Source organism: Carassius carassius, chromosome 1 (genome assembly GCF_963082965.1).
Source record: "Carassius carassius chromosome 1, fCarCar2.1, whole genome shotgun sequence".
Classification (NCBI taxonomy): Eukaryota; Metazoa; Chordata; class Actinopteri; order Cypriniformes; family Cyprinidae; genus Carassius; species Carassius carassius.
The window spans coordinates 34,922,627-34,948,433 of record NC_081755.1 but is presented as its reverse complement, the minus strand read 5'-3'; the positions used below and the strand labels follow the sequence as shown (position 1 = coordinate 34,948,433).

At 37.7% G+C, this 25,807-nt stretch overlaps 2 protein-coding genes across 3 annotated transcripts; one reads left to right on the top strand and one right to left on the bottom strand.

Moving 5' to 3' along the window:
* Positions 1–9,214: 9,214 nt before the first annotated feature.
* On the bottom strand, positions 9,215–11,623 carry LOC132147734 (cyclin-dependent kinase 5 activator 1-like). The gene is made up of 2 exons (XM_059557102.1): positions 10,920–11,623; positions 9,215–10,191 (listed from the first exon to the last, which is right to left on the bottom strand). Exon 2 carries the CDS (start codon positions 10,152–10,154, stop codon positions 9,231–9,233), a length of 924 nt encoding a protein of 307 aa, XP_059413085.1. The 5' UTR covers positions 10,155–10,191; positions 10,920–11,623; the 3' UTR covers positions 9,215–9,230.
* A 1,434-nt stretch (positions 11,624–13,057) lies between these two features.
* Positions 13,058–25,278, top strand: LOC132147708 (26S proteasome non-ATPase regulatory subunit 11A). Of its 2 annotated transcripts, none has more exons than XM_059557100.1 (13): positions 13,058–13,201; positions 14,565–14,666; positions 14,809–15,005; positions 17,625–17,682; positions 17,791–17,985; positions 21,389–21,533; positions 21,631–21,691; positions 23,072–23,134; positions 23,233–23,358; positions 23,446–23,481; positions 23,625–23,676; positions 24,295–24,437; positions 24,547–25,278. In XM_059557100.1, exons 1-12 carry the CDS (start codon positions 13,114–13,116, stop codon positions 24,435–24,437), a joined length of 1,266 nt encoding a protein of 421 aa, XP_059413083.1. In that variant the 5' UTR covers positions 13,058–13,113; the 3' UTR covers positions 24,547–25,278. The 2 variants fall into 2 exon arrangements, with proteins under 2 accessions (XP_059413083.1, XP_059413084.1); XM_059557101.1 differs by having other exon boundaries at positions 24,530–25,278.
* Positions 25,279–25,807: the final 529 nt, after the last annotated feature.

The following is a 25,807-nucleotide window of genomic DNA, read 5'->3' as shown; positions in this document are numbered from 1 at the left end:
GTTTGAGTGTTTAATAATAAAAATAATCATGATGATAAAAATATTTAATGCTATCTATATTTCATCTATAACAACACTGTTAACTTTTATGAAGATACATTTGGTCATGATTGACAGGGCAGTGACACAAAGTATGTATATACTTTTAGGGCATAGTGTAAGTACAAGGATACAGCAAATGAGTAATTTTTTCTACTTTCTGAGTCACAAGATGAGGCTAATTGCGTATGGAAAAAAAAGAGAGAGTCCATGCATTATAAGTGGGATAAATCATGGCGGTCATATTGAAGGGTTGTTCCAAACTGAAGAACTCAAAACTGGCCACTTCAAAGGGCCCTTCAGAACTAATGATTTTGAAGAGTATGACTGTTGGAAGATTAGATGATGGACATTCTTTGCGCAGGTTTTAAGGGAAAATTCAACCAATAATGAAAATTCTGTCATTATTTACTCACCCTCATGTCGTTCCAGATCCGTAAGACCTTCGTTCATCTTCAAAACACAAATTAAGATATTTTTTAATGAAATCCGAGAGCTTTCTGACTCTGCACAGCAACGAAACTGACATATTCAAAGCACCGAAACGTAGTAAGGAGATCATTAAAACAGTCTATTTGACATCAGGGGTTCAACCATAATTTTATGAAGCTACAAGAATACTTTTTGTGTGCAAAGAAAACTTTTCTTCTGTGTCAAACAGTACCAGGACGCTTGCATGTGCGTTGCTCTGGTCGTAAACAAGGCGCAGCGCATCTGGGTTCTACATCAAAATTGCCGGCTCTTGCGTTAGCAGCCCCCCACGTATGCGCTACGATACTCTTGTGAACGTGTGTTGACTGACACAGAAGAGAAGAGTTGTTGACTGATGTCACATGGACTGTTACATTCATGTAAAGTTGGACCCTGCTGAACTGGCTTGTAAAGGTGACACAGAAGTGCATTCCAAGGAACATTTTTAATTCCCCTGCACCCTTCATCTTTTTAGCAGAACTTTAAGTCTTAATATAATGTAAACGGATGAGTTATAAAAAATTAGCTATTTAGACCAAAATAATTTTTTGTGCCAGGCTGTAAACATGTTTTTTTCTGCTGTAAAGTTGGTCATTTTAACATTGGGAGTCTATGGGACTGACTCCCTTTTGCAGCCAGCCTCAAGCGGTCAATCGATGATTGCAGTTTTAGTCACTTCCTTCATGGCCTCACGAGAGAGAGCGGGAGGTTGGCGCTCGGTTCTCTTTTGATAACTGATGATAATAGCGTTCTGCTCTCGTCCAAGGCTACCGTAGTGGTGTGTGACTAAGTAATCACATTATACGATAGACAGCTGGCTAAACTGGTCGGGCTTTTCCAGTGTATTTGCAGGTTGTTTTGAACATGCTGTAAAACTGGGAGATTTCTGGGAACATGACACCAAAATCCGGGACTGTCCCCGGAATATGGGTACGCCTGGTCACCTTATGTTATAGTGATCAGTGTGCTAAGAGCGCACATATACACGGTTCTTTTGCGAATCAATTATAACGGACACAAAGAACGCTTAATGCACGATCTGTCACTGTAATCATCTTTACCTTGATTACAATCGTCGTCCATCAAAATTTTAGGCTGCTTTTGTGACACTGGCTTCATTTATTCAGCCGAGAGCTGTAGTTTGCTTATCATATGCCGTAGTTTTGAGCCGCCATTCAGTCGGTTTTCACACAGCACGATGAGAAACTTCACAACTGACCAATCAGGATCAAGTATTACAGAGAGCTGTGTAAAGCAAACACTAACAAAGAAAAAAAATGATAAAAAGGATTATTAATTTTAGATTAAAAAACAGTCAACATTAAGTACTCGTGTGAAAATCTCTGCCTTTACCCTCTGTAAAATGCAACACCTCACCATGTTGACAGTAATTAGACTGTGAGGTTTTTCATTTTCTTTAGGTGTCCTCAGGATACAAAGTCAGGGATTAGAATCAATGCCGTGTAAAGGCTGCTTGATTTACTCACTTGTCCCAACATGCGAGATTGCATTGCAGTTGCCAACATGTTTTTGTACATGCCAGATGTGTTCTGATATTTTGAAAGTCTGGTCTTGAGTGTAAAAGAACAGATACTGTACCTGCTTTTCCAAAATGTTTTAGTTTTCATGTTGAGATGAATGCAGAGCTAGTACATGAGAAACTCTTTATTCATAATCCTTCATTTAGTTTGACTTTAGGCTAATATTCAGTACAATATTTGAGTTTGTAAGATAATTGATACTGTACTACTGCTTATTTTATTTTATAGGTGAAATACTTTGAACATGTTAGCTTTGAACACATGAGCTGGCCAAGTGTCAAAGCCTTTGTTTATTGTAGTTTCATTGTTTTTTATGATTTTGTCTTATAAAGGTTAACTTAAGGAGAAGAAACTGACAGCAACAGTAGGCCATAAAAATGTGAAACCCAGTATGAAAACACATTATATCTTAATAAATAAAAAATGTACCAGATTTAGACAGGACACAATCAGAGTATGCTAGGCCAAGCAATGGCATCACAGTAAAGCAAAAGATTTGACGTTGTCATAAATATTTGATTAATTAAGTTTGTCATTTCTTAAATGACAATACAATTAAACTTTGCCATGACTTAATGTAGCCTACTTTCAGTGATGTTCTAACATTTCATCATTCTGGCAGAAAGAAAAGAAAATCAAGTTACAACTTGAGTATAGTGATAAAGGATGCTGTTTGTCTGAGGTAAACGCACAGACAGAGTCTGTCACATCCAAGGTTTTCTGGTATCGATCTCAGTCTATCTCTAAATTACTGTCATGCAAAGTTGAATAAACAACTGTGAGAACTCAGAGGAACAGACCACAGCCTGAATTAGATTGTACTGTGAAAATGACTTCCTCGTATTCATCTATTTTACATCTCACTCCTCTTGAGAGTCTAGTGCTGTTGGATAATTGTGATGACTGGCTGGTGAATTAGTCATTTTGTTTTGTGAGTGTTTAAAAGTCATGGCTAAAATATTAATTTTAATAAACAAAGTTGTTTTTGAGATATAACCAGAATAATCAGGACAGAATAATTAGAAAATGTTAATTACAGACAGTATTACTGAGCCCTAAAGACTTCTGCAGCGACACACATTTTTCACCAGTAATTTATCGGTTCAATAATTTAAAAAGTGACTACAGAATTGAGTAACGAGTAATATTCTTTCATTATGAGGGTTCGGCTTTTTCGTGAATCTCTACAAAAGCTCCCCTACTGTATCTGTCTCACTGACAAACTGACAGACGGTTTAAATGTAAATGCAGTGTCATCAAATGTTAGACTGAGTTAGATTTGACAATGGAGGTTCATTATATGTTATTATACAGCTATATTATAGTCTAGCGAAGACATGTTAAGTAATTTCTGATTATTTTAGGAGTACCATGTCTGTAAGTGTTAGGAAACACTGCAGGTTTATATGAAGGCTGCCGAACACGTGCAGTTTGAGTGCCACCTGCTGGCCACTGAATGCATTATACAGAAACGGGTTAACAAGGTACCTATTTTTAAAAAATAAATATGTAACATACATCCATATTATATAAACATGATTTTTAAAGCCTAATAAAATGAAGTTACCACAGTTTTAAGAGAATGAGTCTGCCATGTGCCCGGTGTAGTGGATGTGCAGTGTTTGCTGTTACAGTTATTGCTCTGTGACAATCTGTTGTGTGTCTCTTTGATTTGGCTGCAGCTCCGTGTTCTGCAGTGTGCACATGGTAGGAATATTCAGGAACAGCTGGTTGTTTTAACAGCTGGCTTACAGTGTCCATGCTCTTAGATTTTAAATGGACATTCTGCTAACGGTGACTTGGTCAACTTGTCATAAAGTGTGTGCATAAGCAATGCAAGCTACATTAAGAAGTATTTCTTAAAGTATTTCTTAGTCGCAAAGACTAAAGTCTCAAATCCAAAGAGATATTCTTTATAAAAGTTAACACTTGTCCATGCCCTCCTAAAACGCCTCTTTTAAACAGAGAAAGCCGATCTACTTTGTTTGGCCTTCTAAAAGATGACACGACTAGAAATCATTTTTATATCATGTTTATAATGGGTTTTATGTCTTGTTGCTCTGGACAGACAGGGCATCACAGTATGTTAAGGGGCATAACATTTCCGTCACACGCTTGAGGTATTTGTCCAATCATAACGTACTGGATAGCTGGCCAATCAGAGCACACTTCGCTTTTTAGACCGATGCACTTTGTTAAAATCAATGCATTTCAGAAGGTGGGGAATAGAGGAGAAACAATAATATACAGTATGTGGAAAATAATGTGTTTTTTAACCTTAACCTCCTGAGACCCGAGAGTTTGCCTGGTTACACCAAATACACAAAATAATGTTTTTTTTAGCAGCATCATATGACCCCTTTATTGTAGCTTGCATGCTTATACACATATTTTATGACTACTGACATTTCTTTTTGATGGTGATAGCTGATATATGGTAAGAACAATTATGTCAATAAATGAATGTGAACCGAAATCAATATTTCTCTCTGAATCTGAATTCTGACCCTTGATAATATTTATTTAATATTTTCTTTATTGATTTTTATTAATGTATTATTGTTTTTGACATTGTGTGCAACCATAAGTTATCTGAAATCACAATAAAGAGAAATCACGTACAGCTATTAAAAAAGTGATATAAGGTCCAATCAGACAGAACAGAGAACCCGACCTTTGTTTTGAGAGACAAATTCAGAATATTACTGAATTTTAAGAGATCACTGATATCTAGCCATGTGTAATTTGGATACAGTGTTACTTGTTGAATTACTCCTTTTGATGACAGTTATTAATTATTATAATTGTTAAATTAGCTTAGATTTTTTTTTTTTACTTTTTTTTTTTAGTTTTATTTTACATTTTAATAATTTGGTTATTTGTTTAGTCATTTTAAAAAACTTATATATGTTTATTTCACTTTTAGTTCTAGTAATTTTAGTAGGCTACTTCATCTTTACCTTATTTCAGTTTATTAACAATGTATTATTTCAAATTTTCGTTTAAGTTTTAAGTTTTCATAGGCTATATATTATTTATATTTGAGTTAAGCTGTATTTCAATTACCAAAAAACTCATTTAATAGTTGAATTTTAGTTAACAACAACACTGAACACTCTGGGGCGGGACAATCTCTTGACTAATGACATGCAGGGAATCTTTCTTTCTTCGGGGAAACCTGTTTGTAAACAGTAGGCCTAATAATTTTGTGGTGGCACCATTAACTCGTCCTCACTGTGTGTCAATAGCTTTTGAAGCTTACAGATAAGCCACAGGACACTATGAACCTTGCAAATTAGACAGTATTTAAGTGACTGTATAGGCCTACATTTAAGGCAGAATAACATATGCATTAACCGCGAATCCCTGATTCATTTCTAATGGGTGAAATATGACCGGTAGCAGAAGGGAGGCGGCGCTGAAAGCACATATACACAAAAATACTGTACACAGTGATATGAAAATCCTCTTCACTCAATCTGTGAAATATTCTCCAGCAGATGGCAGTGTAGCGCATTGTGAAGTGCACCCTATTGCGTTACGTAATACTGCGGTTGCCCCTCATTACTAGTCAATGTTCTCGTGCTTATATGTGTTATACGTGTATACGTGTCCTTGAATTAATACAAAGAAAATTAAGAAAACAAATATATATATATATATATATATATATATATATATATATATATATATATATATATATATATATATATATATATATTACAAAAATAATAGAAATGACATTCTATTCTGCAAATATATAAAGCAGTAAGCCATTTCTTACAATTTTTAAATAAAATAAAAAGTTTGTGTGTTTATATATATATATATATATATATATATATATATATATATTGGAGATGCAAAGGTATATAGTAAGCTGTATGTAACTTAGAATCAGAAACATGACACATAATCAATGTTTTTACTTGCAAATGCACATTTTTATATAAAGTAGATAGAAGAGTTGACCAAAGTCATTGCACAAACTCACATTCATACACACCCATATACTGTAACAGTTCTTTAAATATATTAGTTACATATCATTTTTGTTTCATTTTGTTCAACAAAGTTCACACAACGTGAAACATAAAGAAAAGAGAAAATCATATTTCAGTCTTTTGTTGCTATACAGTGTTTTTTTTCCTGTTGAAGAATGTTACATCAACCACAAAAATTGTATAAAACATAATAATACAATTTTGCCTCTTTCATTATCTATGACAAGAACAGAGTTGCTGTAATTAATGGCCTTTCTCCACCCCAATCTGTTGGTCCGTAATCATCACATCCAGTATCCTGTTCTACCAATGGAGCCATTGTTGTTGTAGCATCAATGCAAGTACAGTCTTTTTGCCCTATGTACAAAACTTAACTACATTCAGCTAACCAATGAGTAAGGTCTTGTTATGGGTAAATGTAATTTCTGCATTAATAGCACCAACAGAATGTTTTATCAGAATGAGGCCAGACACAAAATATGGGGGGACATGTAAATGCATTATCAGCAAATGATCAGAAATATGTAAATAGCATTGTGTTTAAATAATCCCATACATCAACTGAAAAAAACACACAAGAGAATTGATGTAATGAAATAAATGGGTTTAAAGGCTGTGTTCTGACTGTGTTAGCTTTTGTTTGTCATTGATCTTTAAAACTGCATATTGCGAAACATAGTGCAATCAGGCCACAGATGACCTGCCATCTGAGTTGATTTGATCAGTTTTTGTGTGCTACAGGTAATTCATCTTAGTATCTTACATTTCATCAGTATCTTTATCATTTGCATATTGAAAAGCTTCTGTACTTCTATCGAGGCCTGTTAAGACTCAAAAATCTATTCAAACGGCCCTTTGCCCCTTGAACAGTGAGAGAACAATGTATCGAGAGAAAGCTGATGAAAATCTCTCATTCACAGAATGACTGCACCTCGTTCTCAGGATGGTTACTGATTACATCACTTCAAAACATCTCATCAGCAACCAATCTACTAGCCTACTAACACTGGTTTGCAATGTGTGTCAAATTATGGAAGTAAAATCAAATCAACCGTGCTCTCAAATTTGTTAATACTCTATCTCAGATATGTGAGAGCGCATTAAATTGCAGAAAAGAAGACTAAAAAGGAATGTTTGGAAAAAAATTAACGTATCATTTTTAACAGGCTGACTTAAAACTGTGAAATAACACTTTTCCATCTTTAGTAACAATGGTTATTTATTTTGCATGTGACCCTTGCATTGTTATGTTTTTTTAGAGTTTCTTGTATCTGATACAGGGCTTTTTTGTAATTAAAATAACTGCAGGATTTATTTTTATTTATGCATAATTATGAAAATAGTACTTTGGGACCTGTAATGGACTGATAACAATCACAATTTTCTAACAATACAAGCCATTTTCCCTTTCTTTTCTAACAAAATATTTGTCATTTTATGTCTCCTACTTGGGTCTTTCTATAATGCCCCTTCTCCTTTGCTCCTTCAAAAATACCCCTTTCCTAATGAGGCTACAAAAACTTAGTGTACTTCTAGCTTTCTTTTATAACTTGTATGTCTTTATGGCACATTATTTTTGGAAAAGCGTCCAAAAGAACGTCATAGAAAAATTGTGACCATCAAATAATAAACAAAGATCTTTTAAAAAGTGTATGGTCAGTCAAAGAAGCATGCATTAACACCCGTATAAGAACATACAGTACTTGCTGTTGAAAATACATCAAATATCTACCTCTCCATTTGTTTGTTCCCTATTAGATATTTCAGTTCTTTTCACGATGACAATAGGTAGCGCAACTTGGAAAACAAGTCTCCTTCTCTAGGTGAAAGTTGGAAGCAGTGTGGTCATTTCTTCCTAACAAATTGTGAATCATTTGAGCTCATAAAGCTTAATAAGTTTCCTCAATATACAATGTCATTAACAACAACAACTGATGTATGTTTGGACAGACCACCGCATTAAATGTCCTCGAACCTGCAGCAGTTTAAGACCCAGACCTTCTTTAAAGGCCACTAAGATATGCAAAACAAACATAACATGTTGAAAACGTGATGTCATGCAAGAGCAGCAGTTCATGGTCCTCATATGAATCACTTCATCAGTGTAGAGGATTTATGTGAATGTAGAAATCGCATAAGGTCAATCTATAGTCTTTGGTTTGTATAATTTTGAAGTGTTGCTAACTTGGCTCTCGTTTTCAAACTACTTAGTCTGTTGTGAGCACGGCAAGCTGTAAGAATACAGCACAAGCGGAGCTTTTCAATTCATGCCGTTCAGTCTTTATTGTGAGCCAAGAAGCATTTTTTATTGGGAGTCATAAAGACTGCTGCTCATATTTGTGTATGGATGGAATCACTTGGAAAGGTCAATGTGCTGCACGGTCTGTATATCCTGCAGTGGATTCGTTGCCATCTGGAGTGCCACACAACCAGTCAGTGAATACCTTGTTGGTTGGTAAGGTGTCGTCCTGCGTCTTGGTCAGATCTTAAAGGAATAGTTTGCTCAAAAATAAAAATCTGCTGAACATTTACTCACCCTCAGGCCATCCAAGATGTAGATGAATTTGTTTGTTCATCGAAACAGATTTGGAGAAATTTAGCATTACATCACTTGCTCACCAATAAATCCTCTGCGGTGAACGGATGCTGTCAGAAAGAGAGTCCATAATGAGTCAAAATCTCACAGGAAAATCCCCCAAATCTTCGTTTAGAATGGTTTTGAACAGTTTTAGCTTGTATATGGTGCTTTATTTGTGTACATTTCTCTCCTGATTCCTCTTTTGATCACTGGAGAAAGCAATAACATGGATAGAGGACTCGTATTTTAGACACAGCTTTTTACTTCACAAGGCATTAAATGATTTACTGGAGTCTTGTGGATTACTATGATGTCTTTATCAGCTGTTTGGACTCTCATTTTGACGTCACCCATTCACTGCAGAGAATCTATTAGTGGGCAAGGGTAGCAAACTCATCTCATCTTGGGTGGCCTGAGTATGAGTAAAAATGTCCAAATTTGTATGTGTAGGTGAACTATTCCTTAAAATGGCTACTCTAGTCTCCTTCATTGCTACAAATAAGCTTCAAAACTATGCTCAGGAGCTTTTAAATACTAATGACACTAAAGTGTTTTTGTAAAAAAATAAAATAAATTGTGCATGCACAAGCGCCTTACTTATCGATCCAGGCCAATAAGCAGCCGACTCTCCTCCTCTTTTTGACTTTCGTTTTTCAGGTCAGCGAAAACCTGAGTGAAGTAGTGCGGGTCAGAGTTAAGTTGGAGCATTTTGCTACTCATGCGATTGATGATCGCCAGACTGCGATTCCAGAAGGCATCCTTATCCGTCTCCACCAGGAAGGGCTTGAGCGGGTATGAGATCTCATTTCCCATGTAGGAGTAGGACAGGTAGAGGCAAGTGAGCAGCTCGGCCTGTAGCTCACGCTCACTGGACACCTCGCCCGAAATGACCTCACGGCAGAGCATGTAGAGGAAGACCACGTTAGCCGGGGTGATGAAGCCCTGGTCCTGCCAGCCCTGCAGCAGAAGGGAGCGGTCCACGCTGCGTAGCCACAAAACGGGGTCGGCTGGGGAGAGGCGCTTCAGTCGGTAGCAGCGTCGGCACAGGAACTCACCCAGGCTCCTCAGGAGCTCGCTGGTGGAAGCCTGCACGATCACTCTCTTGGGTGTGCCTGCAGTGGTTGCTTTGCCCACCGTTCCAGTGATTGAGGTCCTCTTCCCAGTGGAGGCAACATTTGCGGTGGTTTTGGATGTGGAAATGGAGCTCACGGCCGGCTCCTGGGTGAAGCCAGACAGGTTGGCACAGGACTGGGTCTTCTTTAGATTTTGGCTGTTGAGGGTGCCCACGCTCTCTTCATCTTGACTGTCCCCAGAGGCCAGCTTCTTAGAACCTTTTCTCTTGGCTGAAACTGCCACAATACGCTTCCATGGCAGGACATTGATGAGCGAGTGACGCTTCAAGCTCTTGTCCTTGGCGTTTTTACTGTTCTGCACAGCTGTATAATGTGCAAGAGGCGGTGGTACTTCATCAAACAGGCCTGCCTTTCGGTAGCTCGGGGAGACTGACAGTACAGTTCCCATGTCGCCTTGATTATTACGGGGTCTTTAGATACAGAATCTGCCCATAAAGGAAATAAATATGAATGTTTAGAGACACAATACTGTTAAATAAGCTATGATTTTGATGAAACCACCATCACCACTTAAACATTTCATTCACACACATGTGCAAAACATACATGAATTATATATATTGTATAGTATGTCTAAAAAAACTAATGTAAAATATATATATATATATATATATATATATATATATATATATATATATATATATATATATATATATATATATATATATATATTCAAGTAGATTTCTATTTTTTACTGAACTGTACTGCTGGTATGGGATTCACCGGGAGATTCAGCAGAATATGCGAAAGCATCCATCTTACCCTCAAAATGGAAGGTGAGAATGTAAACACATTCATTCCCAATTCATATCCATTTGTAAGAAAAATTCCTCTGGATGCAAATTGGAAATTGTTAGCTGACCCACAAATTATTACATTTAAGCTTTAGCACGTTTTGGAACTCATGATTTATCGAGGTCTTTAAATGTTTAGTGGGTCAGCACGAGGAAATGAGAACATCACGCTTCAGACAAAACGAGCAGTCGTAAATCAAGATAGCATCTTTATGACGACGGACTCGTGTGCACGGTATAATTGAGTATAATAGTTGATTTTAGAGCGAACCCTTCAAAAGCGTTTTAGAAATTAATATCATTTGATTAAGAAAAAAACAGCATAAATTGGTTATATACATAAACTGTTGGTTACTTACTTATCAAAACGTCTTCCTCGCAGTGATAAATGTAGATATAAAACAAATAGAATATGTAAATATAGAAATATTCGTCGATTATCCTCTTTTTTCCCCCCGGCGTGTCGCACTGTGGAACGTGCTCGTCGTTGTCCAAGGTTCTGAAAATGGAACGTCAGAGATGAAATGATGCTTCTACGTAAACTAAGCGGGGTTCAGGATTCTCCAGTTGCTAAGGTTACTTCCCAGATGCCCGCCACGTCTTCCCACATAAACCCTCGTTACGGGGAAATTTTGTTGTTTCTCGTTCATCACAATCAATCTCGGGTCTGTTTCAAATCTGCTCGTCTGTGATCTTGTTGAACTGCGCAGGCGGAAGAATAGCACGCCATGAATAACACGAAATGCGTAAAATTAAAGGTCCGTGCCGGACTAATCCTTAAATTAAGTCAATGAATCTTGTACATTAGCCGCTATTTTTCGAGAGAGAGGGCGGCCTTGGTGCCGTCTCGTGGAGATGCTGAATCTCAGATGGGTGTCTGGGCTCCCTCTGGTTCTCTGTCCATGCTTCATGTGTGCGCTGTCCACAGCACCAGCATCTGTTAGAGCGCTTCCTGAGCTTGAACATGAAAGGTGGACTTTTAACTAGTTAAGACGCCCTGTTTTTGGATGACGGGAAAGCTGTTGACAGATTACAGTCTTTAATCAAGACCCAGAGAGTGTGGAAAGTCGACAGGGCTTTGTAGTGGCGCAGTGACATGAATGGGCAACCCCATCCCCCTCTGATCTCTCACTCACACCCATCCACACACTCTTTCCATCTCTCATGCTTATCCAGTCATCCTGCTCTCACTTTTTAATAATAAGCAATAGTTTTCTTAAATGACGATCCGGGTGTTTTACACCCTTATGTTAATGTTTTTAAGCTTATCCCATCCTCATCTATTGATCGATTTTGGCATGATGCAAGTAAATTCTCCGAAATTATATTATTTACAGCATTCAATTTAATTTCAATTCAAGTCAATTTACATGATAAGTAAAAAAAATAATAATAAAATAAATTAATTAAAAAAAAAAAATCACTAGGACACATTTTCAGTACTTCAGTTTTCCAAAACTGTTTTCACATACTTTTTTGCTTGGCACAGCAGTACATTTCACATTCAAAATGCCCTAAAACGACCAAAACATTTCATACTATGTTTCAAATCAAGTAATTCTTTCATAACACAATGTTACAGCAATGGTCTATGCTTACATTACAGTAGCCTACAAAATTATTCTTAAGTTGACTAAAAACTAACAGCCCAGGTTCTACATCTAATTGTTTTGAGTGTATTTAATTTTGGGGGGATTTCGATATGGTATAAGGAATTAAACTTGAGTTTGAAGAATTTTAGTGGTGGCTGTGTCTGAGTGAGAAAAGCAAAGAATATGCTATACAGTGGTTGTGGCCAACTGACAGATCTGAAAATATTAATCATCATTTCATAATGTTCATGAAGTATGCTCTGAGCACATCAAATATCAGATGAAGTGAGTCATACTGTTTTTATCCACTTTCAACTTTAATATTTGGTTTGTCAACCTTTTGCAGCAATTACAGCAGCACATCTCTCTGGCATAGTGTCAATATATTTCCTATTTAACTTCAACACTAATGCCTTCTGAAACTCAAGGCTTTCCTTTGAATGTACAAAGATCTGTCCAGTTTATTTTCCAAATTTCCTCGATGAGGGTGAGGTCCGGACTTTGAGGGGTCAGTCAATCATTAATGTTCCAGCAGATCCCTCCCGTTGCAGGTCCAGCAACAGTTGGTGTCATGGGTAGCAGGCCTATTGTAATGGCCAATTCAACAAAAACAGCTGAAACCTCCTAAATATGCCAAGTGTTCTACCAATTTTGGCCACCACTGTAAATGGATAAATGTCTTGAAAATATTTGAAAAGCAGTTGGAAATGATCCACAGTTTAGCTTAGCCTACATAGATTGCCATTGCGCGCACTATGTAAAGAAGTGATTTTTTAAAATGGGTCAAGATGGTGACAAAAACTGTATTTCTGATCAGATAAATCCAAACCCAGCCTCCTGGCGTGAGTCATGCAGCCCCCTGCCTCTGTGAACTCAATCTCCCAGCGTGCCTCGGCGGCGCTTCCGGTGGCGTGTGCAGTTATGATTGTAATGTGAATCAGGCAATTGGTGAATAGGTAAGATGGCGGCTGCGGCGGTAGAGTTTCAGAGAGCACAGTCGTTGCTCAGCACGGACCGGAACGCGTCCATTGACATTCTCCATGCCATAGGTAAGCGCCTTCTGTCCCGCTCACTTCTGAACCGCTTGTGTTCTTTTAGCTGAAGAAACTGTGCTTTTACCATGCGGATCACGTTCCTCGTGTGGTTTGTAGAGTAGCAGCTAAATGTGTTAGCCGGTTTCATGCTGCTGACTCACTGTGACAGCCGCGAGAAAGACTAGAGCTGGACAAATACAATGTACTCCTACTAACTGTTCACTTCATTAACGAGCTGCTGCGCTCTTTCAGACTCTGTCCTCGAAGTAGTTTTATTGTTTGTAGTCTGTAGTGGAAGAAAATATCATATTCAGTGAACTGCCACCAGTATTAGCCAATCAGCCAGCTTCAGTTCTCAATGAACGCAAATCCTCATGAAGTGATCATCTGAATGTATTAGGAAAAACGAGGGGTAAAGTTTGTGTTCAGGTGATCGGAGTCCTAAGTCTGGTGAATTATGTACAATTGGAGACATGAGTGGCGTTATCTAAATTACATTTGAAGGAACTGACGTTACCACAACTTTGCACGACAACTGAATTAGCTTCTGTAGCTAAAGTTAGTTTCATTCTGTTTGCTTATTACAACTTTTAGGTATGAATTATCATAATTGAAAGAGAACTGATGTCAAGAAAGTCTGTGAAATGGCATTTCAACTACATTGTGGCAGATGAGTCATTAAAACACGACTGACAAGTTCTTAACATCTACAGTCAGTGGTCAAATATCTCTCTCTTTATGATATAATATGTGAGAGTCATTAAGTTTAGTTTGGCATAAAGTTTGATATGTGTTAGTTTGTCACGGGTAAATTGATAGCATCCCACGCCGTTTCATTTTATTTATCTGCTGCAGAATATAATTTTTCAAGCGTTTTAACCTTTTTTTAAGCCTCTTCGTATAGCAAATAGGCAATCTTTGTTACAATAAGTCCAAGTAGTATATACAGAAGTAAAAATAAATATTTCAAAAAGACAAATATTATTTTATAAGCAAAACAATTTATAATCTAAATTAAACTAAACTTACATCAAGTAATTACATTAATTTAGAGACTTTTCAGGCATTCCTTTATCAGCTTTAATAAAGATTTAATTAATCTTGGAACAATTTAAGATTTAATTGATTTAATCTTGGAGCAACTTGGAGCACACACACACACACACATATATATATATATATATATATATATATATATATATATATATATACACACACAAAAGTGTAACTACTCTGTCTTAAGGTGTCCATGTTCCCCTTCTGTTATTGAAAGCTCACAAGTCTTGCATTAATTTAGTTGAGGATCATGATGCACAAGATTTAAAATATAGTGTTGTGCTTAATTGAATAAAATTATCTGCTTTATATCCATTCACAGTCAAACGAGACATCCAAGACGATGACGAAGAGGCTGTTCGTGTCAAAGAGCAGAGTATCCTGGAGCTGGGCGGACTGCTGGCCAAGACTGGACAAGCTGCTGGTAATCATCTTTAACTTGTGGGTCATGGCCCAGGCAGTGTACACACACATTAATAGATCTGAAGTTTTTGAAGGGCACTGCTCTGTCAGCTGTCATGTTTCTCAAGGTTAGTGTCTGTTTTGCATATATTGGTATTTTGCAGAATTGGGAGGCTTGTTGAAGTATGTCCGACCATTCCTGAACTCCATCAGCAAGGCAAAGGCAGCACGGTTGGTGCGCTCTCTGCTCGATCTGTTCTTGGACATGGAGGCGGCTACTGGTCAGGAGGTGGAGTTATGTTTGGAGTGCATCGAATGGGCCAAATCAGAGAAGAGGACCTTTTTACGACAGGCCCTTGAGGTGAGCACACTTAGTTTTGTAAATCAGAGGCTTCAGAAAACATCACCATTACTTTTGCTGTATGTAGTTTTTTTTTTTCAGAAGGTGCACTCTTTAATTTTTTATTTTATGGTGAGTTTGGACAATGTGGTCATGATGTTTGCACCAAGGTAAAGTGACTAGTATATGACTGGTCATGTGATCTTGACATGACTGTCACTAGTTCGCTCTATGAGGAAGGCTTGAGAGAATAAGAGTGTCTTCAAACAGAAACGCAGACAGTATTGTGCATTTTTTGTGATGTGTACACTACTGTTCAAAAGTTTTTTAAAAGAACTTAACTCTTTTAAGTTGTAAAGGCTGTATTTATTTGATCAAGCACAGTAAAAGCACTAATATTGTGAAATATTATTGGAATTTAAAATAACTGTTTTCTGTTTAAATACTTGTATATTTGACCAAGCTGAATTTTCAGCATCATTACTCCAGTCTTTGGTGTCACATGATCCTCCAGGAATCATTATAATATGATGTCATGTTATCAATGTATAAAACGGGATTATTTGATGATTAGAAGGTTTAGAACAGCATTTATTGAACATAGAAATCTTTTGTACATTATAAATGTCTTTACTGTCACTTCAGATTTTTTTTTAAGGCATCCCTGTTGAATAAGTATTAATTTCTTTATTTTATATATATATATATATATATATATATATATATATATATATATATATATATATATATATATACACACACACACACACACACACACACATACATACACGTACACACACACAGTCGTGGCCAAAAGTTTTGAGAATTACATAAATATTAGTTTTCAAAAAGTTTGCTGCTAAACTGCTTTTAGATCTTTGTTTCAGTTGTTTCTGTGATGAACTGAAATATAATTACAAGCACTTCATACGTTTCAAAGGCTTTTATCGACAATTACATGACATTTATGCAAAGAGTCAGTATTTGCAGTGTTGGCCCTTCTTTTTCAGGACCTCTGCAATTCGACTGGGCATGCTCTCAATCAACTTCTGGGCCAAATCCTGACTGATAGCGACCCATTCTTTCATAATCACTTCTTGGAGTTTGTCAGAATTAGTGGGTTTTTGTTTGTCCACCCGCCTCTTGAGGATTGACCACAAGTTCTCAATGGGATTAAGATCTGGGGAGTTTCCAGGCCATGGACCCAAAATTTCATCATTCTGATCCCCGAGCCACTTAGTTATCACTTTTGCCGTATGGCACGGTGCTCCATCGTGCTGGAAAATGCATTGTTCTTCACCAAACTGTTGTTGGATTGTTGGAAGAAGTTGCTGTTGGAGGGTGTTTTGGTACCATTCTTTATTCATGGCTGTGTTTTTGGGCATAATTGTGAGTGAGCCCACTCCCTTGGATGAGAAGCAACCCCACACATGAATGGTGTCAGGATGCTTTACTGTTGGCATGACACAGGACTGATGGTAGCGCTCACCTTTTCTTCTCTGGACAAGCCTTTTTCCAGATGCCCCAAACAATCGGAAAGGGGCTTCATCGGAGAATATGACTTTGCCCCAGTCCTCAGCAGTCCATTCACTATACTTTCTGCAGAAGATCAACTGTCCCTGATGTTTTTTTTGGAGAGAAGTGGCTTCTTTGCTGCCCTTCTTGACACCAGGCCATCTTCCAAAAGTCTTGGCCTCACTGTGCGTGCAGATGTGCTCACACCGACCTGCTGCCATTCCTGAGCAAGCTCTGCACTGGTGGCACTCTGATCCCGCAGCTGAATCCTCTTTAGGAGACGATCCTGGGGCTTGCTGGACTTTCTTGGACGCCCTGAAGCCTTCTTTACAAGAATTGAACCTCTTTCCTTGAAGTTCTTGATGATCCTATAAATTGTTGATTTAGGTGCAATCTTAGTAGCCACAATATCCTTGCCTGGAAACCATGGAAGAACAATGATTTCAAGCATCACCCTCCTTTTAACATGTCAAGTCTGCCATTCTAACCCAATCAGCCTGACATAATGATCTCCAGCCTTGTGCTCGTCAACATTTTCACCTGAGTTAACAAGACGATTACTGAAATGATCTCAGCAGGTCCTTTAATGACAGCAATGAAATGCAGTGGAAAGGTTTTTTTGGGATTAAGTTAATTTTCATGGCAAAGAAGGACTATGCAATTCATCTGATCACTCTTCATAACATTCTGGAGTATATGCAAATTGCTATTATAAAAACTTAAGCAGCAACTTTTCCAATTTCCAATATTTATGTAATTCTCAAAACTTATATATATATATATATATATATATATATATATATATATATATATATATATATATATATATATATATAATACATAAAATTACTGACAGTGTAATTTTGACCTATAGTAGACATGTTACGAATTGAGTTAAAATCCAGTCTGGCTAAGGCGCTGTCCAAATCAGACTTTAAGTAGAATTATAAAAAAAAAAAAGAAAAGAAAAAAACACACACACACACATCAGTGCCATTTTGGATAGTGCTTGCAAACATTGGACTCTTTTTATTGCTTTGTTGTCAGTACTACTAAAAACAAAAAGGATTTGAGTTTAAAGAAAAAAAAAATAATTCTTATCACTGCCAATTTCCTATCCTTTAGGCCCGTCTGGTCTCTTTATACTTTGACACAAAACGTTACCAAGAGGCTCTACAGCTTGGTGAGTCCCTGACAATACCTTCCCTTTTTGTCGTTGCATTCATGTTCTTAAGCTCGACCGATGTATTTGTGGTCTGTAACTGCTGTCCTCTTCTTCCTCGTCAATCAGGCTCTCAGCTTCTGCAAGAGCTGAAGAAGATGGATGATAAAGCTCTGCTGGTGGAGCTCCAGCTGCTGGAAAGCAAGACATATCATGCACTGAGCAACTTGCCCAAGGCCAGAGCAGCTCTCACCTCTGCCAGGACCACAGCAAATGCCATCTACTGCCCTCCAAAGCTGCAGGCTGCTCTAGACATGCAGTCAGGTACGTTTCCACAGAAGAACTCAGTATCACACCAAACCCTAACTAGGCATGACACCTAATTAGTCTCTCCACACTGGAAGCAAAAATTGCTGTGCAGCATGTAGGCTTGGGCGGTATCCAAATTTTGATACCGTCAAACCTCCTTCCTATTTTACTTCGGTATACGGTATTACCGTGAATAATTAAAAAATGATGACGTAAGGCTGAGACAGCATCTCCAAACTGTTGGCTTGTGCCTAAACCATTCAGAAACTGAATATCAAACACTAATACTGAAACGATAACAAAATTACATGCACAGCAATATTAACAACTTTTATTAGCAACAAATAGCAATAGTCAATCAGAATTAAATTTACATAAACATACAGAACAGTTTTTGCGCAGAGACGCACACACAAATCAATAAAATCACTAGGGGTGTGCACGGATAGTCGAACGTTCGAATATTCGTTCTGCTCTAATTATTCGATAAATAAAAATGATATTCGAATTTCGACATATTTTTGCTTGCCATTAAAAAAAAAAAAAAAAAAAGTCCACAATAAAACCTAATTCGGTCACTTTCTGTGATTCTCCACGGCATATTTGAAGATGTATGCAAGCAAAAAATAATTAATGAATGAATAAGAACTGCGGTCTTCTACAGTACTTCAAATATGCCGTGGATAATCACAGAAAGTGACCGCATTCAAGAACATTGTTGCGGCATCTCTCAAGCAACGAATAAATACCGCTAACTTGGAGAATGCAGTGAAAACTCCTCTTCTCGCGTCCGCCCTAGACCCTCGGAACAAACATCTCAGGTTTCTCGATGAAAACATGAGAGAAATAATAGAAAAAAACTTTTTTGAACATTATCAGAACGTTTTCCTTGATGCGAGTGGTGCGGATGCAGCCGCCGCCACCAACGATGAAGAGGATGCAATGCCCACTCTTCAGAAAAGACTGAACCAGTTCTTCAGCGATGATTACAGAGAGTCCAGCCGAGACGAGTGGGAACAGTTCTTGCTGGAGCCATGTATTCCACCAGATGAGGATCCCATTCAGTGGTGAAACGAAAACACGAAGCACTTCACAAAACTTATTCGCTTAGCACACCGTTATTTGTGAGTCCCGCCAACGTCTGTGCCGTCAGAGCGCGTTTTCTCCGCGGCCGGCCTTATTGTTAACAGACTAAGGAGCCGACTTTCCCCCGATCATGTTTACAAGCCCGTGTTTCTTAACAAGAACATGTACAACAATAGAAAAAAGTTTCAAAGTTAAGTGTAAGCTACATTCTGTACAATAGCCTAATTGCTGCAGGCTTCTTTGTTTTGTCTTTGTTAATTAATTAATTTATTTATTTATTTTTGCTTTTAGTCTGTACTTTTGTTTGTTTGCACGCATTGTTAAAGGTTTTCAGCTACAAAACACGATGTGTTCAAGCTTATTGTGTGTAAGCTTGTTCAAAAATGACAGAAACCAATAAATGTTGCTGAAAAATAACGTCTGTCTCATTAAACTTAATTTAAATAATCGAATATTCGTTTTTTGTGAGCTCAAAATTATTTGAATGTGATATTTGCGGAAAACGCCCATCCCTAAAAATCACACCGCACGAACAACTTTGAATAACAAAGAGCAGCTTCTAAAAAAAGAGCAAATAGACCCACAACAATCAACCAAAGTTGAATTAAAATAAACATCCATATATATATATTATACAAATTATTGAAAAGCAATAGTTCTGAATAAAAACTTCTTCTTTCCAGTCTTCTTTCCAGAATAGTTTTTAATGAAAACCAAATAAAAATACCTGAATCCATTAAATAAATAAAAAATAAACACAGTGCCAATAGGAACGAATGGCAAGTGGCATACAATCTAGTCAAGATTTTTCGCTAGGCCACGTTGTGGACCGTCAACTTTACCTGCGGTGCTGAAAACCTGCTCCGATGGTGTGCTTGTGGCACAGACACACAGGTACTTTCGTGCCACTCGCGACATAAGGGGAAAACCCCAGGCAGCATTTTTCCATGAATGAAGTGGGTCCTTGTCTCCTTGAGGAACTGGCTCCAAACAGTAGGCTGTTATTTCAGCTCCGACTCGGTCCTCTACGTTGCCGATGCCGACAGGACCTGCCATTGCATCGGCTTTTTTATTTATTTATTTATTTTTTTGCAGCATATTCCCAGAGTCATCTTTTTTCGTTAGGGCACAATTTGCAAATAGCCTCGTCCGTATTTACTGCCTTTACCTTCTTGTTCGGTCGAAACCCAAAATACTGGCAAACTGCAAAAGTTGTGTTCTTTTTGCGAGACCAGGTCACTCGGTGCGCAACTCGCCATCTTTCCCCCACTCTCTCTTTCTCCTCGTCTCATTGTCACGCGATGACAATCAGGCATACGCATTTTTAGGCATTAAAAAAATTCTATTTAATATTTAATCCTTGTCTCCTATATAAGTGCATTGTTTTTAGTTTTTTTATTGACGGTATTGAAACTGATACCGTTGCTATTTTTAGATCCCGCGGTATACTATATTACCGCCCAAGCCTAGCAGCATGATACAGTGGCAGCCAGTCAGAACATATTTGTTTCTATTGTAACAGTGAGACATTCACATGCATTATCTCACACACAGTCTCAAATGCTTACTGCAATAACGGTGAATGTCCAATACAGTGGCAGAACTCTGCTTCATGCCTCTCAAAAACCTATTTCACCTCCACTTTGGTGTGTCAGGAGCATTTGTTTAATCACTCTTCTTAAACATGCAGTCAGATTATTCATCACATATGCACTTAATTACAGTTGGAAAGTTGCAACTTTACAGTGTCAGTTTCTCTATGAAAGCATCCAAAGTACAATAGTTAACATGTTTAACAAAGGCAAAATGTCCAATATGTAAATAATTTACACACTAACTCCAGCACAGACTGCATATTTAAAAACCCATGACAAATGTCACTAACTGCTTCTGACAGCTTTGCTGCCACCCAACATACCAGCTTGATACTTGCATAAAATCAAGCATTTTCCAACCTTTTTGATGCTCTCAATGCTTTCACCGGTGCACTGTAAATCATACAATTTACTGTGCAAGTGTGAATTCAACTCCCATAGGAAAGAATTGAAAACGCTTGCTCTGTATCAGTGGGGACGCACCATTACAGTATTAGTAGCCATACTTCATCCTGCATTATCGGTACTAAGCCATCTTCCTGCAAATGTTTAATTAATAGTTGCATATAGTGTGCATTACTTAAGCTGAGCAAATGGAGGGGAAACAGATCATGCATACTATAAGGATTTACCTGATTTGTCAATGTGGGAATTTCGAATTACCTATACATAGTTATTGTACTGAGTGCTTCACGTCCTCTCTTTTTTCTTTTTTCTTTTTCCTTTTTCCTTTGCAGGCATTATTCACGCTGCTGAGGAGAAGGACTGGAAGACAGCGTATTCATACTTTTATGAGGCTTTTGAAGGCTATGACTCTATTGACAGTCCCCGTGCCATCACGGCACTCAAGTACATGCTCCTCTGCAAGATCATGCTCAACTCGTGAGTCCTGGGGTTTTCTAGTGTCTCTCACTTTTTTTTTTACTTTCTTCATTAAACACTTTTAACGTGTTAAACCTGTACTTCTTTGTCTTTACAGGCCAGAGGATGTACAGGCCCTGACCAGTGGAAAGCTTGCCCTCAGATATGCTGGCAGACAGGTAGATGTCTGAGCTGAGCTCGATCTCATGGTGCAGCTGTGCAACACAGGAAAACATTACATTTTATAATATATTCAAATAGATATATAGTTAGTTTTCAGTTGTAGTAATTGTAACGGTGGTGGCCGCCCTAGCTTAAATTTTTAAATCCTGTCAAATTATAAATTAACCCAGGATAGCAAAAACTAAGAAACCACCTGTTACAATAATAATAATAATATTATAATAAAGGAACATTTCATAAGAGAAATTTATTCCATAAGTCCATGAAAGAAAAAAAAAGAAAAACAAAATCATCATGACAAAAGATCATAAAAAAAAAAAATAAACAAAGTTCACAGCATTTCACTTCACACGTGAACTTAGCTTGCCGTGTAGAAAACCGCGTCATTCTATCATGTCCAAGTTCATTCATATAATGGCCATAGATAGAGAGAGGGAGGAAAACAAAACATGAAATAAAACTAGTTCAGATTTAAGAAACAATAACAATAATCAAACAACAGTCTTAAAGAGCAAAATTAACATTTGCATAATCATGAAAATAAAATAAAAACCATACAGAATGCACAGATAGGAATTTAACGTGAGTGGGTATGTGTGAAGTAATGTATGAAATGGGGTGGTGTACAAGCAGGCTACTGACCAGGTTTGCAAATGTGAAGGAAGCTGAGGTTGCTCGTCATCATCAGACACTAGGACAGGAGGATAAACGGGCAGCTTTTCGTTTGACATTTCACCCATATAGACGGTCTGGAAGTGTCACGCTTAAGTTTAGTCAAACTCCATGCTGCTCAAACATCATTTACAGGGAATAATACTCAAAGCGGCCGTACTTTTTCTCTTCACTGGAATCCATTAACTCTGAAACATGCAACTATAATCCTTCCACGCAAACTTTGACGCGCCTCTCTCAGGTACGTCACATCTCCTTCCTTCCGCTGTTAATTGAAAACTCCGCCTTATTCATTTCAAGTGAAAACGAAAGTAACTAAAAGGTACGGTGGCCGAAGTTTTCCACTGCCACATAATATTTCACAATATTACTGGTTTACTGTTTGTTTGTTTTTAATCAAATAAATTAAGCTTTTTCAATTCAATTTTTTTTTCAAATACATTTCAATTTTTTTTTTTACTTTTGAAACTTGAGGATTAAATCACAGCCTGTGGTGGAACCTGCCAACCCACTCGGTACTTAGACTGACATTACAATACTGTCCCAGCCTGCCGCACACATTTCATAGTATCCAGCCATTTTGACTTTCATATGATCTTGCAGTGCCCTCTAATATGCACTCAGTCAGAGCACCTGACCCCGTGTGCTGCATGACAAGGTGATGTTTTTGTGGATTAACTTGTCCTGTCTCTCTCTTTCTGTAGACAGATGCACTTAAATGTGTGGCCCAAGCCAGCAAGAACAGGTCACTTGCAGACTTTGAGAAGGTGGGTCAGAGACTTAAAATGTTTTCTTGTTTTCAGTCCACCTGCTGTTTTTTTTTATTTTTATTTTTTTTATGTCCTTTTCTCTTATCTGCATTCAGGCTTTAACAGAGTACAAAACTGAGCTGCGGGAGGATCCCATCATCAGCACTCACCTGGCCAAACTCTACGACAATCTGCTGGAACAAAACCTCATAAGGGTCATTGAGCCCTTCTCCAGAGTACAGGTAATGACATGGTTTACCTCAGTGTGAGGTGATGTGTGCTTTAAAACATATACATTGTACACTAAAATTGTTCTTCAATGCCAACAGATTGAACACATTTCTGAGCTAATAAAACTCTCCAAGGTAAGGACTTATCCCCTCGAATTTGCAATTGTAACAAGCCTTAACCTCTTAAATGGCAAGCAAATTCTTACTGTTCCTTTATTGCCATGTGTGCAGTTTTGTTTTGAGCAATTCTCATCCTTTCTCTTCCATTGTCTCTTCAGGGGGATGTTGAAAGGAAACTTTCACAGATGATTTTAGACCAGAAATTCCATGGTATGCCAATCGTCCTTGTCTTTAACTTGATAAGTGTTCTGGGTTTAAATGCAGATTAACGTATTTGATTCTGATTTTCATTTGATTCTGTGATTTATTTGACTATAATTTCATTAGAAATGAAAAAGATTCTCTCTACGAATGCTGTGAATTATATTGTAAAACCCAGTGACTTGATTTTATTACTATTTATTTATAAAAACTATTTAATTACTGATGAATTAATGATTACTTTTGTTTCTCAATATAAAATGAAACCATAAACTGTGCTTATATATCTGGTATAGATGAAATGTTACTGAATTAAAAACATGAATATATTAAGAAAAAAAAAATTAACTCAAAACCGTATTAGTAACATTTAATTTGAACATAAATTATTTTACAGTCCAAAGCGAAGCATGCTGGGAGTTAAAAATCTGTTGTAACTCATTCAGTTTGCATTCCGCTTGATATAATCAGTTCACATAACTGGGCTTGACTGGATGCGCTGTATGATATGGTCTTTATTTGTACTCGGCCATAGTCAAACATGCATGTTATGTTATAAAATTAAATATTTGTGGTCCCTCCAGATGTTTTTACTGAGTTATAATGTGGGTTTCTCTATGCATTTAGGAATCCTTGACCAAGGAGAAGGTGTCCTGATTGTATTTGATGAACCTCCAGTAGACAAAACATATGAAGTCGCCCTTGAAACAATTCAGAACATGAGCAAAGTAGTGGACTCGCTCTACAACAAAGCCAAGAAATTGACATAGGCAAGTGCATATTGTGCTTTGTGCATAATCTTGATACATCTCATAGTGTCATGGCGTTGCATTGAAAAATGACTCATCTCGGCTGATCTCAGCTCTGTCTTTTGTGCAGGTTGAGCAGTGGACCCTGCAGCTGAGAGCATGGCCAGTGTGGGGGACTCTGAGGGAAGGGGAGGGGGATGTGATGCAGACATCAAGTCAAAAAAAAAAAAAGTCTTAACACCCCAAAAATGGACTGACTCCTGCTTTTGTCCTCTCTGGCTTTCAGTTGGACATTTTTTTACCACCTTCCTCAATGGACAAACTACTACTACTATGGGATCACTTTTTATTTTCTGCTGGTAATGCATTTCTTTGTATCTTGGCTGTGCCTAATAGGCCATCAGGGAATCTTCAAAGAAATAAAAACTCACTTGCATTATAACTCCTATCTGAAATGTATTTACATAGATCTCTCATAGAACAAAGCTGATATGAGAATGATTCAGTTCCCTTGCAAATCCAGGGGCCATTGTGTTGATCTGTTGAAAAGATTCCCTGCATCACCAATCGAACGGTTTTAGGCCCAACTCCGGTCCCCTAAGGAAGCCCTTGGCCTCGCTCCAGGCCTACCTCTCGTGTGGACAACATACTTGGACTTTTTATGTTGGGCGGAAAAATTGTGATAAGATGCTGTCATCAGGACGGGGTCGTGAGCTGTTGTCATTCCCTGGCCTGTGTTACTGCCCGCCCTCCTCCTTCCTCTTTGTACATACCGTTGCCAAGCACCTCTGTCTGGCCTGTCATGCTATTGCCCTTTTTTTATAACGCTAAAAAACATAATAAAGTCACCACGAGAACAAGACTCTGAGTGCTTCTGTATGAGATCATAGGATTCAGAGCACCTGATTGGCATCTTTTGGGGATTTTGTTTGGGCTTGTGTAAATGCTTGTAGTACTTTTTTTTTCTTCTCGCAGCTTAATATTAAGTTGGCTGCAAGTAAGAGTGCTTGTTGATTTACCTGAAAAGTGTGAATGCCTGTTTTCAGTTGTGAGGTCTGTTAATACCCTTTCACAACTGGACGGGACTGATGATTACACACATAACCAGTTCACAAAACGAATTGGATCATTTGCTTACATCCATGTCCCATTCACAGTGAGCAGAGAGAATCAAATGAACTTTGGTCGCTTTGGTGTTATGTTTACACAAGCGAAAGGTCTTCAGTTTTGTGATGCAAATTAATTGAAGTATTTTATTGTAAATGATTGAGATTGTACATATCAATTGGTATCAACAAAGAATAACATAGATTCTAGACTTGTAAATGAGCTAAGTCATCATGGCTGCCACAAACTAAACTAGGACCGTGAAATTGTAATAACCTAACCAA

Bases quoted from the DNA above. Each gene is read 5' to 3' on its own strand.
- LOC132147734 (XM_059557102.1), bottom strand. From the start codon at position 10,154: ATGGGAACTGTACTGTCAGTCTCCCCGAGCTACCGAAAGGCAGGCCTG.
- LOC132147708 (XM_059557100.1), top strand. From the start codon at position 13,114: ATGGCGGCTGCGGCGGTAGAGTTTCAGAGAGCACAGTCGTTGCTCAGC. The intron at 17,683-17,790 runs GTGAGTCCCTGA...CTCGTCAATCAG, and splicing joins CCAAGAGGCTCTACAGCTTG to GCTCTCAGCTTCTGCAAGAG. The intron at 21,692-23,071 runs GTAGATGTCTGA...CTCTTTCTGTAG, and splicing joins TCAGATATGCTGGCAGACAG to ACAGATGCACTTAAATGTGT.